The 15,330-nt window shown below is 53.1% G+C and overlaps 1 protein-coding gene across 1 annotated transcript in view; it reads left to right on the top strand.

The window, feature by feature from the left end:
- Positions 1 to 15,330, top strand: part of LOC116957933 (phospholipid-transporting ATPase IF-like) — a 130,386-nt gene that overhangs the window by 61,783 nt on the left and 53,273 nt on the right. The window contains exons 12-13 of the mRNA XM_076054704.1: positions 8,430 to 8,630; positions 12,181 to 12,710. Of these exons, the coding sequence (XP_075910819.1) occupies positions 8,430 to 8,630; positions 12,181 to 12,710 (731 nt within the window). The remainder of the gene's footprint in view (positions 1 to 8,429; positions 8,631 to 12,180; positions 12,711 to 15,330) is intronic.

Below are 15,330 nucleotides of genomic sequence, written 5' to 3'. Positions count from 1 at the left end.
TCTCTGTGAGTGTGGGTCTCTGTGAGTGTGGGTCTCTGTGAGTCTCTGTGAGTGTGGGTCTCTGTGAGTCTCTGTGAGTGTGGGTCTCTGTGAGTCTCTGTGAGTGTGGGTCTCTGTGAGTCTCTGTGAGTGTGGGTCTCTGTGAGTCTCTGTGAGTGTGGGTCTCTGTGAGTGTGGGTCTTTGTGAGTCTCTGTGAGTGTGGGTCTCTGTGAGTCTCTGTGAGTGTGAGTCTCTGTGAGTGTGGGTCTCTGTGAGTCTCTGTGAGTATGGGTCTCTGTGGGTCTCTGTGGGTCTCTGTGAGTGTGGGTCTCTGTGAGTCTCTGTGAGTGTGGGTCTCTGTGAGTCTCTGTGAGTGTGGGTCTCTGTGAGTCTCTGTGAGTGTGGGTCTCTGTGAGTCTCTGTGAGTGTGGGTCTCTGTGAGTCTCTGTGAGTGTGGGTCTCTGTAAGTCTCTGTGAGTGTGGGTCTCTGTGGGTCTCTGTGAGTGTGGGTCTCTGTGAGTGTGGGTCTCTGTGGGTCTCTGTGAGTCTCTGTGAGTGTGGGTCTCTGTGAGTGTGGGTCTCTATGAGTCTCTGTGAGTATGGGTCTCTGTGAGTATGGGTCTCTGTGAGTGTGGGTCTCTATGATTGTGGGTCTCTATGGTGTGGGTCTCTGTGAGTCTCTGTGAGTTTGGGTCTCTATGATTGTGGATCTCTGTGAGTGTGGGTCTCTATGAGTGTGTGTCTCTATGAGTGTGGGTCTCTGTGAGTGTGGGTCTCTGTGAGTCTCTGTGAGTGTGGGTCTCTGTGAGTGTGGGTCTCTATGAGTATGGGTCTCTATGAGTCTCTGTGAGTATGGGTCTCTGTGAGTATGGGTCTCTGTGAGTCTGGGTCTCTATGATTGTGGGTCTCTGTGAGTATGGGTCTCTGTGAGTGTGGGTCTCTGTATGGGTCTCTATGAGTGTGAGTCTCTGTGAGTGTGGGTCTCTATGAGTATGGGTCTCTATGAGTCTCTGTGAGTGTGGGTCTCTGTGAGTGTGGGTCTCTATGAGTCTCTATGAGTGTGGGTCTCTATGAGTATGGGTCTCTATGAGTATGGGTCTCTATGAGTCTCTGTGAGTGTGGGTCTCTATGAGTATGAGTCTCCGTGAGTATGGGTCTCTATGAGTGTGGGTCTCTGTGAGTATGGGTCTCTGTGAGTGTGGGTCTCTATGATTGTGGGTCTCTATGAGTATGGGTCTCTATGAGTATGGGTCTCTGTGAGTGTGGGTCTCTGTGAGTGTGGGTCTCTATGAGTATGGGTCTCTATGAGTATGGGTCTCTATGAGTATGTGTCTCTATGAGTATGGGTCTCTGTGAGTATGGGTCTCTATGAGTCTCTGTGAGTGTGGGTCTCTATGAGTGTGGGTCTACACGAGTATGGGTCTCTATGAGTATGGGTCTTTATGAGTGTGGGTCTCTATGAGTATGGGTCTCTGTGAGTATGGGTCTCTGTGAGTGTGGGTCTCTGTGAGTGTGGGTCTCTATGAGGATGGATCTCTGTGAGTATGGGTCTCTATGAGTATGGGTCTCTGTGAGTATGGGTCTCTATGAGTATGGGTCTCTATGAGTCTCTGTGAGTATGGGTCTCTGTGAGTATGGGTCTCTGTGAGTGTGGGTCTCTATGATTGTGGGTCTCTGTGACTATGGGTCTCTGTGAGTGTGGGTCTCTGTATGGGTCTTTATGAGTGTGAGTCTCTGTGAGTGTGGGTCTCTATGAGTATGGGTCTCTATGAGTCTCTGTGAGTGTGGGTCTCTGTGAGTGTGGGTCTCTATGAGTCTCTATGAGTGTGGGTCTCTATGAGTATGGGTCTCTATGAGTATGGGTCTCTATGAGTCTCTGTGAGTGTGGGTCTCTATGAGTATGAGTCTCCGTGAGTATGGGTCTCTATGAGTGTGGGTCTCTGTGAGTATGGGTCTCTGTGAGTGTGGGTCTCTATGATTGTGGGTCTCTATGAGTATGGGTCTCTATGAGTATGGGTCTCTGTGAGTGTGGGTCTCTGTGAGTGTGGGTCTCTATGAGTGTGGGTCTCTATGAGTATGGGTCTCTATGAGTATGTATCTCTATGAGTATGGGTCTCTGTGAGTATTGGTCTCTATGAGTCTCTGTGAGTGTGGGTCTCTATGAGTGTGGGTCTACACGAGTATGGGTCTCTATGAGTATGGGTCTTTATGATTGTGGGTCTCTATGAGTATGGGTCTCTGTGAGTATGGGTCTCTGTGAGTGTGGGTCTCTGTGAGTGTGGGTCTCTATGAGGATGGATCTCTGTGAGTATGGGTCTCTATGAGTATGGGTCTCTGTGAGTATGGGTCTCTATGAGTATGGGTCTCTATGAGTCTCTGTGAGTGTGGGTCTCTATCAGTGTGGGTCTCTGTGAGTATGGGTCTCTATCAGTGTGGGTCTCTGTGAGTGTGAGTCTCTGTGAGTTTGGGTCTCTATGAGTATGGGTCTCTATGAGTGTGGGTCTCTATGAGTGTGGGTCTCTATGAGTGTGGGTCTCTGTGAGTGTGGGTCTCTGTGAGTCTCTGTGAGTGTGGGTCTCTGTGAGTGTGGGTCTCTATGAGTATGGGTCTCTATGAGTATGGGTCTCTGTGAGTCTGGGTCTCTATGATTGTGGGTCTCTATGAGTATGGGTCTCTATGAGTCTCTGTGAGTATGGGTCTCTGTGAGTATGGGTCTCTGTGAGTCTGGGTCTCTATGATTGTGGGTCTCTGTGAGTATGGGTCTCTGTGAGTGTGGGTCTCTGTATGGGTCTCTATGAGTGTGAGTCTCTGTGAGTGTGGGTCTCTATGAGTATGGGTCTCTATGAGTCTCTGTGAGTGTGGGTCTCTGTGATTGTGGGTCTCTATGAGTCTCTATGAGTGTGGGTCTCTATGAGTATGGGTCTCTATGAGTATGGGTCTCTATGAGTCTCTGTGAGTGTGGGTCTCTATGAGTATGAGTCTCCGTGAGTATGGGTCTCTATGAGTGTGGGTCTCTGTGAGTATGGGTCTCTGTGAGTGTGGGTCTCTATGATTGTGGATCTCTATGAGTATGGGTCTCTATGAGTATGGGTCTCTGTGAGTGTGGGTCTCTGTGAGTGTGGGTCTCTATGAGTATGGGTCTCTATGAGTATGGGTCTCTATGAGTATGTGTCTCTATGAGTATGGGTCTCTGTGAGTATGGGTCTCTATGAGTCTCTGTGAGTGTGGGTCTCTATGAGTGTGGGTCTACACGAGTATGGGTCTCTATGAGTATGGGTCTTTATGAGTGTGGGTCTCTATGAGTATGGGTCTCTGTGAGTATGGGTCTCTGTGAGTGTGGGTCTCTGTGAGTGTGGGTCTCTATGAGGATGGATCTCTGTGAGTATGGGTCTCTATGAGTATGGGTCTCTGTGAGTATGGGTCTCTATGAGTATGGGTCTCTATGAGTCTCTGTGAGTATGGGTCTCTGTGAGTATGGGTCTCTGTGAGTGTGGGTCTCTATGATTGTGGGTCTCTGTGACTATGGGTCTCTGTGAGTGTGGGTCTCTGTATGGGTCTCTATGAGTGTGAGTCTCTGTGAGTGTGGGTCTCTATGAGTATGGGTCTCTATGAGTCTCTGTGAGTGTGGGTCTCTGTGAGTGTGGGTCTCTATGAGTCTCTATGAGTGTGGGTCTCTATGAGTATGGGTCTCTATGAGTATGGGTCTCTATGAGTCTCTGTGAGTGTGGGTCTCTATGAGTATGAGTCTCCGTGAGTATGGGTCTCTATGAGTGTGGGTCTCTGTGAGTATGGGTCTCTGTAAGTGTGGGTCTCTATGATTGTGGGTCTCTATGAGTATGGGTCTCTATGAGTATGGGTCTCTGTGAGTGTGGGTCTCTGTGAGTGTGGGTCTCTATGAGTGTGGGTCTCTATGAGTATGGGTCTCTATGAGTATGTGTCTCTATGAGTATGGGTCTCTGTGAGTATTGGTCTCTATGAGTCTCTGTGAGTGTGGGTCTCTATGAGTGTGGGTCTACACGAGTATGGGTCTCTATGAGTATGGGTCTTTATGAGTGTGGGTCTCTATGAGTATGGGTCTCTGTGAGTATGGGTCTCTGTGAGTGTGGGTCTCTGTGAGTATGGGTCTCTGTGAGTGTGGGTCTCTATGAGTATGGGTCTCTATGAGTATGGGTCTCTATGAGTATGTGTCTCTATGAGTATGGGTCTCTGTGAGTATGGGTCTCTATGAGTCTCTGTGAGTGTGGGTCTCTATGAGTGTGGGTCTACACGAGTATGGGTCTCTATGAGTATGGGTCTTTATGAGTGTGGGTCTCTATGAGTATGGGTCTCTGTGAGTATGGGTCTCTGTGAGTGTGGGTCTCTGTGAGTGTGGGTCTCTATGAGGATGGATCTCTGTGAGTATGGGTCTCTATGAGTATGGGTCTCTGTGAGTATGGGTCTCTATGAGTATGGGTCTCTATGAGTCTCTGTGAGTATGGGTCTCTGTGAGTATGGGTCTCTGTGAGTGTGGGTCTCTATGATTGTGGGTCTCTGTGACTATGGGTCTCTGTGAGTGTGGGTCTCTGTATGGGTCTCTATGAGTGTGAGTCTCTGTGAGTGTGGGTCTCTATGAGTATGGGTCTCTATGAGTCTCTGTGAGTGTGGGTCTCTGTGAGTGTGGGTCTCTATGAGTCTCTATGAGTGTGGGTCTCTATGAGTATGGGTCTCTATGAGTATGGGTCTCTATGAGTCTCTGTGAGTGTGGGTCTCTATGAGTATGAGTCTCCGTGAGTATGGGTCTCTATGAGTGTGGGTCTCTGTGAGTATGGGTCTCTGTAAGTGTGGGTCTCTATGATTGTGGGTCTCTATGAGTATGGGTCTCTATGAGTATGGGTCTCTGTGAGTGTGGGTCTCTGTGAGTGTGGGTCTCTATGAGTGTGGGTCTCTATGAGTATGGGTCTCTATGAGTATGTGTCTCTATGAGTATGGGTCTCTGTGAGTATTGGTCTCTATGAGTCTCTGTGAGTGTGGGTCTCTATGAGTGTGGGTCTACACGAGTATGGGTCTCTATGAGTATGGGTCTTTATGAGTGTGGGTCTCTATGAGTATGGGTCTCTGTGAGTATGGGTCTCTGTGAGTGTGGGTCTCTGTGAGTATGGGTCTCTGTGAGTGTGGGTCTCTATGAGTATGGGTCTCTATGAGTATGGGTCTCTATGAGTCTCTGTGAGTGTGGGTCTCTATGAGTATGAGTCTCCGTGAGTATGGGTCTCTATGAGTGTGGGTCTCTGTGCGTATGGGTCTCTTTGAGTGTGGGTCTCTATGATTGTGGGTCTCTATGAGTATGGGTCTCTATGAGTATGGGTCTCTGTGAGTGTGGGTCTCTGTGAGTGTGGGTCTCTATGAGTGTGGGTCTCTATGAGTATGGGTCTCTATGAGTATGTGTCTCTATGAGTATGGGTCTCTGTGAGTATTGGTCTCTATGAGTCTCTGTGAGTGTGGGTCTCTATGAGTGTGGGTCTACACGAGTATGGGTCTCTATGAGTATGGGTCTTTATGAGTGTGGGTCTCTATGAGTATGGGTCTCTGTGAGTATGGGTCTCTGTGAGTGTGGGTCTCTGTGAGTGTGGGTCTCTATGAGGATGGATCTCTGTGAGTATGGGTCTCTATGAGTATGGGTCTCTGTGAGTATGGGTCTCTATGAGTATGGGTCTCTATGAGTCTCTGTGAGTGTGGGTCTCTATCAGTGTGGGTCTCTGTGAGTATGGGTCTCTATCAGTGTGGGTCTCTGTGAGTGTGAGTCTCTGTGAGTGTGGGTCTCTATGAGTATGGGTCTCTATGAGTGTGGGTCTCTATGAGTGTGGGTCTATTGTGGGGAGCGGTAGTGTAGCGGTTAGCGCGCTGCGCTATGAACCTGGCGACCCGGGTTCGATTCCCGCTCACGGCCAACACCAGTGACGATTATCTGAACCGGTCCCGGGCCTCCCCTAGGTCGACTCAGCCTCAAATGAGTACCTGGTGCGGTGTGTAAACATTGCCACTAGGGAGACAAAGGCGGTCGGGCGTGGTGCTGGCCACCCACCCCCTCGTGTACCGTTCCGGCCTTCATAGGTGCTCGCTAACAGCACTTGCCCCTACAGTTTGTTAAGGCAATATGGGGGATATTTGTCTCTGTGAGTATGGGTCTCTGTGAGTGTGGGTCTCTGTGAATATGGGTCTCTGTGAGTATGGGTTTCTATGAGTGTGGGTCTCTATGATTGTGGGTCTCTATGAGTATGTGTCTCTATGAGTATGGGTCTCTGTGAGTGTGGGTCTCTATGATTGTGGGTCTCTATGAGTGTGGGTCTCTATGAGTGTGGGTCTCTATGAGTATGGGTCTCTATGAGTGTGGGTCTCTGTGAGTGTGGGTCTCTGTGAGTATGGGTCTCAGTGAGTATGGGTCTCTATGAGTGTGGGTCTCTGTGAGTATGGGTCTCTGTGAGTGTGGGTCTCTGTGAGTATGGGTCTCTGTGAGTGTGGGTCTCTGTGAGTTTGGGTCTCTGTGAGTGTGGGTCTCTGTGAGTATGGCTCTCTGTGAGTTTGGGTTTTGGGGGTTTGATCACGTGAGTGATGTGTGAGTATTGCAGTCGTTATTCCCGCCACCACCCGTGTTAGGGTGTTTGTCACGTGAAGAGAACGTGGCCAATTCGTCACTAGTACAGCACTACACCGTGTCGTTTCACCACTGATTCCAACAACCAGATTCGTCAGGTGGAAAACCAGAGGTGTGGGTGGTGGCGGGTTTCACGATGCATTTCCATTCACGCGATTTCATCCGAGGAACATCCCGTGTTACTGTGGGAGTCGTGGTGATTTTGCTGGTGGTGGTGTTACTGTGGGAGTTGTGGTGATGGTGGTGGTGTTACTGTGTTACTGTGGGAGTCGTGGTGATGGTGGTGGTGATGGTGTTACTGTGTTACTGTGAGAGTAGTGGTGATGATGGTGGTGATGGTGTTACTGTGGGAGTCGTGGTAATGGTGGTGATGGTGGTGGTGTTACTGTGAGAGTCGTGGTGATGGTGGTGGTGTTACTGTGGGAGTCGTGGTGATGGTGGTGGTGATAGTGGTGGTAGCGATGGTGGTGGTGATGATGGTGGTGCTACTACTGGTGATGGTGGTGATGGTGGTGATGGTGGTGGTGATGGTGATGGTAGTGATGGTGGTGGTGATGGTGGTGATGGTGGTGATGGTGGTGGTGATAGTGGTGATGGTGGTGATGATGATGGTGATGGTGGTGGTGATAGTGGTGATGGTGGTGGTGATGGTGGTGATGTTGGTGGTGGTGATGATGATGGTGGTGGTGATACTTGGTGATAGTGGTGATGGTGGTAGTGATGGTGGTGATGTTGGTGGTGGTGATGATGGTGGTGATGATGGTGATGATGGTGGTGGTGGTGATGGTGGTGGTGATGCTGGTGATGTTGGTGGTGATGGTGGTGATGGTGGTGGTTGTGGTGCAGGTGGAGTACGTGCTCACAGACAAAACGGGCACCCTCATGGAGAACGTGATGGTGGTGATGTTGGTGGTGATGGTGTTGGTGGTGATGGTGATGTTGGTGGTGATGTTGGTGGTGATGGTGATGATGGTGGTGATGATGATGGTGATGGTGGTGGTCAGAGTGGTGATAGTGGTGGTGATGTTGGTGGTGATGGTGGTGGTGATGGTGGTGATGATGGTGGTGGTGATGGTGGTGATGTTGGTGGTGATGTTGGTGGTGATGGTGGTGGTGATGTTGGTGGTGATGGTGGTGGTGATGGTGGTGATGGTGGTGATGGTGATGGTGATGTTGGTGGTGATGGTGGTGGTGATGGTGATGTTGGTGGTGATGGTGGTGGTGATGGTGGTGATGATGGTGGTGGTGATGGTGGTGATGTTGGTGGTGATGGTGATGATGGTGGTGATGGTGGTGGTGATGTTGGTGGTGATGGTGGTTGTGATGGTGATGTTGGTGGTGATGGTGGTGATGTTGGTGGTGATGTTGGTGGTGATTTTGGTGGTCATGGTGGTGGTGATGTTGGTGGTGATGTTGGTGGTGATGATGGTGGTGATGTTGGTGGTGATGGTGGTGGTGATGGTGGTGATGTTGGTGGTGGTGTTTCAGGTGGAGTACGTGCTCACAGACAAGACGGGCACCCTCATGGAGAACGTGATGGTGGTGATGGTGATGTTGGTGGTGATGGTGATGTTGGTGGTGATGGTGATGTTGGTGGTGATGATGGTGGTGATGATGATGGTGGTGGTGATAGTGGTGATAGTGGTGGTGATGTTGGTGGTGATGGTGGTGGTGATGGTGGTGGTGATGTTGGTGGTGATGTTGGTGGTGGTGATGGTGGTGATGGTGGTGGTGATGGTGATGATGGTGGTGATGGTGGTGGTGATGTTGGTGGTGATGGTGGTGATGTTGGTGGTGATGGTGGTGATGGTGGTGTTTCAGGTGGAGTACGTGCTCACAGACAAGACGGGCACCCTCACGGAGAACGTGATGAGCCTCAAGAAGCTGAGCCTTCGAGGAGTCAAGTACCAGGTTCATCACGGGGAGATGGTGCCCGAGGGGGGTGGTCGGGGAGCAGCTGGAGGAGGAGGAGGAGCAGAGGGTGACGTTCCTGATGGAGGCCTTGGAGCTACGGACTCACCGGTGTGGTCTCTTGCTTCTCCACATCACCATCAGCATCATCATCAGCAGCACCATCATCAGCATCATCATCAGCACCATCATCTGCATCATCATCAGCAGCAGCACCAATACCATCACCACCACTACCACCACCACCACCGTCACCGACATCAACCGCCGTTCGCCACAAAGTGGCGATAACATCACAACGGCGCTTGTGCCAGGCTAGGTGCACGTTAAGGCCACGTGAAGTATCAAACGCCCGCCGGCAGGAGGTCACGGGACAGACCCAGCAGGTGCCACGGGTCGACTGACTGGGATGAGTGGCCGATGCACCACCACCTGTGCCGCCTGCTGTGCCAACCTGCTGTGCTTTAGCCACCCGGCGCTCCGCTCTATCCGGCCGAACAAAAGCTCTTTTGGCATGCAGTGGCTGGGCATGCGGGCTACGTGACCCAGCCAACGCAGCCTTGACCGCCGGAGGAGCTCACCGATGGGACCTTGTCCAGATCTTCCAAGGATTTGTGAGCTCCTCACACAATGCAGCCTGGTTAAACCCAGGATGGATCGTAGGCAGGCCGGCCTGAATGGTTCGAACCGGCGACGATGTTCCATTAGGGGGGTCCACGTTTCGCAAGCGTAGAGAAGAGAGGGAATGACCGTGGCCGAGAAGACCTGAAGCTTAGTGTGAAGTGACAGACCAGGTAGCTTCCACACAGCGTTACGCAACCAATGAAAAGATATTGCCGCTCAACTGATTCTGAGTGAGACCTCTGCTGATAAACTGAAGCCGGTCATGAGCACACTGCCCAGGTATGGGAAACTCTCCACTCTCTCCACAACTACCCCATCACCAATGGGGAGTTGTGGGGGTGGAGTGTCCGATGGTACAAAATACCCAGGCAGGTGCTTAGTTTTGGTGGGGCTGATGGTAAGGCCCCACCTCTTAGTGGCACGCTCCAGGTTCAGTAGCAGCACCTCCAACTCCTAGTCTGAGTGAGCAGCAATCACCAGATCATCGGCATACATAATGTGGTTGACCAATAGGGAGCCATCCCCTGACCACACCCAGGCATTGATCAGCCTCCCATTGTATCTGTACCAGATGGAGATTCCTCCGGTACAGCTATTGAAGGCTTCATGAACTACGTGGTCGAAATAGATGTTAAATAATGTGGGAGCCAGAGGACATCCCTGTCACACCTCAAGGTGTACAGGGAATGGCTTCGACTCCCAGCCACGTAGCTTTACCCGGGCCGGCGAAACATTATGAGGGTCCTTAATGATCGTGAGCAGCGGGTCAATAAAGCAGAGATGTAGGTCTTGTTGGAATTCCCTACACCTCTACTGTAACAGATGGACAGAAAATATGGCATCTGTGCAGGACCGCCCTTTCCTGAAACCGCATTGGGGCTCCGCAAGCCTCTCCTCAGCGTGCCTGGCAAGGTGATGTTGATTAATCCTTGCCAGGACCTTCCCGGCACACTGAGGAGGGAGATGCCCTATAGTTGTTACAGTCGGTGCGGTCCCCCTTCTTAAAGAGGGGGACCACCAGGGCATCCTTCCAATCCTGCGGAACCCGTCCAGTGGTCCAGACTGTTGTAATGATGTCATGTAGGGCAGTCTGTACACTTCCTCAACAGATGGCACCTCAGCCAGCCACTCACAGGGGGTGATTTCTTCTTCCAATTTTTGAGGCACCGCAGCCTCAGCAGGGTCATCCCCACTTTGTGCCACGATGTTTTCCAGGCTGAGGGATTTCCCCTCCCCCAGGACCTCACAGAAATGCTCAGCAAATCTGCAAACCTGTTCTTGGGGGTCGGAGATTGGATCACCGTTCTTTCCCCTAATGATGGTAATAGGTGTGGCGCTGCAAGTTACTTTTTTGATGGAGTTAAAAAGCGATTTGTGATCGCGGGCTACTGAGGCAGACTCCATCTCCTCAGCAACCCGCGACCACCACCCATCCTTGCAGCGCCTCACGGCTCTCAGAACCTCCGAGCGAAGGCTGCGGTAAGCCTCCTCATTCTCTGACGTGGGATGCTGTAGATGGTGAGAGTGGGCCTGTCGTTTTTTCTCAGCCAGCCTGAACACCTTCTCTGTCAGCCAGGGTCTCTGGGGAGGTCTGGACCGCGTACCCAAAGCAGCCATTGCAGCTGCATGAGCCACAGTCCTTAACCTCGCCCATTTACCCTCGACATCAGGAGGAGTAGGGGACGATGCCAACCCCAGCTGCAAGCGATGAGGGAATTCTCGCTTGCAACTTTGATCAGCTAGCTGAGACCAGGCCACTGCAGGTTTGAATGGGGTCCTGGGTGTACACCCACCACCAGAGTGGAAGAATGGCAGGCGCATCTTACAGATGACTAGTCGATGGTCAGAGGGCAGATCAGCTCCACAGGAGGTCCTGGTGTCAAGGACATGGGCCCGCCTCCGCTGTTCTGTCACTATGTTGTTCACCAAATGTTCTTGCTTGGACCCGGCATGCAACCATGATGTTACGTGGATGTTCCAATACCAAACAGTGTGTTGGTAATTACAAGCCCATGCGCTGCACAGAAATATACTGTAGCAGCCTCCTACTGTTGTTATTGAGCTGATCTGGCCCATGCCTTCTAATCACTCCAGCCGAGGTGCCAGCATCATGACCAACTCGGGCATTAAAATCACCCAACAGATGCTATCCCTAGGGGCCACTTTAGCCAGCACCTGTGACAGGAGGTCATAGAGGGCATCTGACTCATCGGCTTTGCCTGCATCCCTCCACGGATATTCATCTTCGGTGGGGGCATATGTAACCACGACCACCACTCCTCGCCTCCGGTTGATGGGAAGGCGAGCCCAAAGTAGCCTGGGGCTTACAGCTTCCCGCACCTCACCGCCACGCTCCCACGCCCCCTCTATTATTTTGTTCAGAAGAAGAGCCACACCCTGTAGTTTGGCGGTGTCCTGCCCTGAGTAGAGGACTGTCCACCCCTCATGGTGGCAGTAGCCAGAGCCGGTCCACCACAGAGATCCAGGCGGTACCGGTCCAGCTTCCGACAGAGGAGTGGCAGCCTCTCCTCCGCAGCGAGCGTTCGAACATTCCACGTGGCCACCAGCAGTGGCTTTTCGCTGTTTCTGGAGGAACCCCGAGGGTACGGATTCAGTCTCCTGGCTCCGCCAAATGGGGTTTGGCCAGGAGACGTCATAGACGCCTGTCCCCCCAGGGCCCTCCGGCACAAGCTTCGTTCTATTTTTATCACGTGGTTCAGTGGTGGTTAAGTGAAGGCGAAGGGGTTGACAGCCCCTCGCACCACCACCACCACCATCACCACCACTATCAGCACCATCACCACCACCATCAGCACCACTACTATCACCACCACCTCCACCATCAACACCACCACCACTATCATCACCATCACCACAATCAGCACCACCACTATCACCACCACCATCAGCACCACCACCACCACCATCATCATCTTCATCACCATCACCACCCATCATGACCATCATCACCACCACCACCACCACCACCCCCACCGTGAGCGCTGCTAAGGTGGCGGTGGTGGCGCTTGCGGCGCAGGAATGGACCAGCCCCTCGTTCTTGTTGACGGCGCTGGCGCTGTGCCACACGGTGAACATCAACACCGACACCGGCACCGGCATGGACACCGACATCCACACCGGCGGTGGGGACAGCGGGGGTGGGCCCGTGGGTAGGGACGCAGGGGGGGAGGGGGAGGCGGCGCCGCTGATGGGCGGTGCGGGAGAAGTTCTCGTGGTGGAGGCGGCGGCGGCGGCGGTGAAGGTGCCCCACGCCTCCTCGCCGGAGTGCCACGCCTCCTCGCCGGAGCGCCACGCCTCCTCGCCGGAGTGCCACGCCTCCTCGCCGGAGTGCCACGCCTCCTCTCCGGAGCGCCACGCCTCCTCTCCGGAGCGCCACGCCTCCTCGCCGGAGTGCCACGCCTCCTCGCCGGAGTGCCACGCCTCCTCGCCGGAGTGCCACGCCTCCTCGCCGGAGTGCCACGCCTCCTCTCCGGAGTGCCACGCCTCCTCGCCGGAGTACTACGCCTCCTCGCCCGACGAGAAGGCCCTTGTGGAGGCCGCGTCCAGGCGAGGGACGCTCACCCACTCACGGCGCCCGCTCGCTCGCTCGTACACACACTCACCCACCCACTCACTCAATAACAACAACAACAACAACTGCCATTCGCCACTAAGTGGCGGTGACGTCACCACCACGCTTGTGCCAGGCCATGTGCACCCTGAGGCCACGTGAAGTGTCGAACGCCCGCTGGCAGGAGGTCACGGGGCAGACCCAGGTGCCACGGGTCGACTGACTGAGATGACTGGCTGATGCACCACCTGTGCCCCCTACTGTGCCAACCTGCTCTGCCCCAGCCACCCGGCGCTCCGCTCGTTGTTGTGAGCGTCGCTCCTCCGCCCTCCGTTGTTGTTGGAGGGCGACTACCTCCAACTGCCCAGTAGCATCCTTCACGAGCCTCCTCCACAGAGGCCGATCTTGACACCGCTGGTACCAGTCATCGGCAAGTCCACTCAGCTCCACGTCCTCCTGTACCACATCACTCCATCTCTTCTCTAGCCCGTGCCGCGCCCGCTTAGCCCCCTCGATCCGGCCGAACAAAAGCTGTTTCGGCATGCGGTGGCTGGGCATGCGGGCTACATGACCGAGTCATCGCAGCCTTGCCCGCCGGAGGAGCTCACCGATGGGACCTTGCCCAGATCTTTCAAGGATTTGTGAGCTCCTCACACAATCCAGTCTGGTTAAACCCAGGAAGGATCGTAGGCAGGCCAGCCTAAATGTTTCTAACCGGCGAAGATGTTCCATTAGGGGGGTCCACGTTTCGCAAGCATAGAGAAGGGAGTGAATGACCATGGCCGAGAAGACCTGAAGCTTAGTGCGGAGCGACAGACCAGGTAGCTTCCACACAGTGTTATGCAACCGATGAAAAGATATTGCCGCTCGACTGATTCGGAGTGAGAACTCTGCAGTTAAACTGGAGCCAGTCATAAGCACACTGCCCAGGTATGGGAAACTCTCCACTCTCTCCACAACTGCCCCATCACCGTTTGGGAGTTGTGGGGGTGGAGTGTCCGATGATACAAAATGCCCAGGCAGGTGCTTAGTTTTGGTGGGGCTGATGGTAAGGCCCCACCTCTTAGTGGCACGTTCCAGTCTCAGCAGCAGCGTCTCCAACTCCTCATCTGAATGAGCAGCTATTACCAAGTCATCAGCATACATAACGTTGTTGAGCAATAGGGAGCCATCCCTTGACCGCACCCGGGCATCGATCAGCATCCCATTATATCTGTACCATATGGAGATTCCCCCGGTACAGCTATTGAGGGCTTCACGAACTACGTGGTCAAAATAGATGTTAAATAATGTGGGAGCCAGAGGACATCCCTGTCGCACCCCAAGGTGTACAGGGAATGGCTCTGACTCCTGGCCACGTAGTTTCACCCGGGCCCACTCACCATCATGAAGGTCCTTAATGATCGTGAGTAGAGGGTCAGGTACTCCAAAAACACGAAGAACAACCCACAGCCCAGGCCTACTGATGGTATCATAGGCCTTGACCAGGTCAATAAAGCAGAGATGTAAGTCTTGTTGGAATTCCCTACACCTCTGCTGTAGCAGACAGACAGAAAATATGGCATCTGTGCAGGACCGCCCTTTCCTGAAACCACATTGGGGCTCTGCAAGCCTCTCCTCAGAGTGCCTGGCAAGGCGATGTTGAATAATCCTTGCCAGGATTTTTCCCGGCACGCTGAGGAGTGAGATGCCCCTGTAGTTGTTACAGTCTGTGCGGTCCCCCTTCTTAAAAAGGGGGACCACCAGGGCATCCTTCCAATCCTGCGGAACCCGTCCAGCATTTCGCTTGGGAGATCATCTCTGCCCGCTGCCTATCCTGGTCTCAGACTCCGGATCGCCTTCAGTACTTCCTCAACAGATGGCACCTCAGCCAGCCACTCACAGGGGGTGACTTCTTCCAATATTTGAGGCACCGCAGCCTCAGCAGGGTCATCCTCACTTTGTGCCACGATGTTTTCCTGGCTGAGCGATGTTCCCTCCCCCAGGACCTCACAGAAATGCTCAGCAAGTCTGCAAACCTGTTCCTGGGGGTCGGAGATTGGATCACCGTTCTTTCCCCTAATGATGGTAATAGGTGTGGCGCTGCAGGTTACTTTTTTGATGGAGTTAAATAGAGATTTGTGATCACGGGCCACTGAGGCAGACTCCATCTCCTCAGCAACCCGCGACCACCACACATCCTTGCAGCGCCTCATGGCTCTCCGAACCTCCGAGCGAAGGCTGCGGTAAGCCTCCTCATTCTCTGACGTGGGATTCTGTAGCTGATGACAGTGGGCCTGTCGATTTTTCTCAACCATTCTGAACACCTCCTGTGTCAGCCAGGGTCTCTGGGGAGGTCTGGACCACGTACCCAAAGCAGCCAGTGCAGCTGCATGAGTCACAGTCCTAAACCTCGCCCATTTACCCTCGACATCAGGAGGAGTCGGGTACGATGCCAATCCCAGCCGCAAGCGATGATGAAATTTTCGCTTGCAACTTTCATCAGATAACTGAGACCAGGCCACTTTAGGTTGGAATGGGGTCCTGGGTGTACACCCACTACCGGAGTGGAAGAATGGCAGGCGCATATTACAGATGACTAGTCGATGGTCAGAGGGCAGATCAGCTCCACGGTAG

Source organism: Petromyzon marinus, chromosome 67 (genome assembly GCF_048934315.1).
Source record: "Petromyzon marinus isolate PM22_M1 ecotype Great Lakes invasive population chromosome 67, UKy_Petmar_22M1.pri1.0, whole genome shotgun sequence".
In the NCBI taxonomy this organism is placed as follows: domain Eukaryota; kingdom Metazoa; phylum Chordata; class Hyperoartia; order Petromyzontiformes; family Petromyzontidae; genus Petromyzon; species Petromyzon marinus.
The sequence above is the reverse complement of the archived record's forward strand: the minus strand, read 5'-3'. Positions and strand labels throughout refer to the sequence as shown.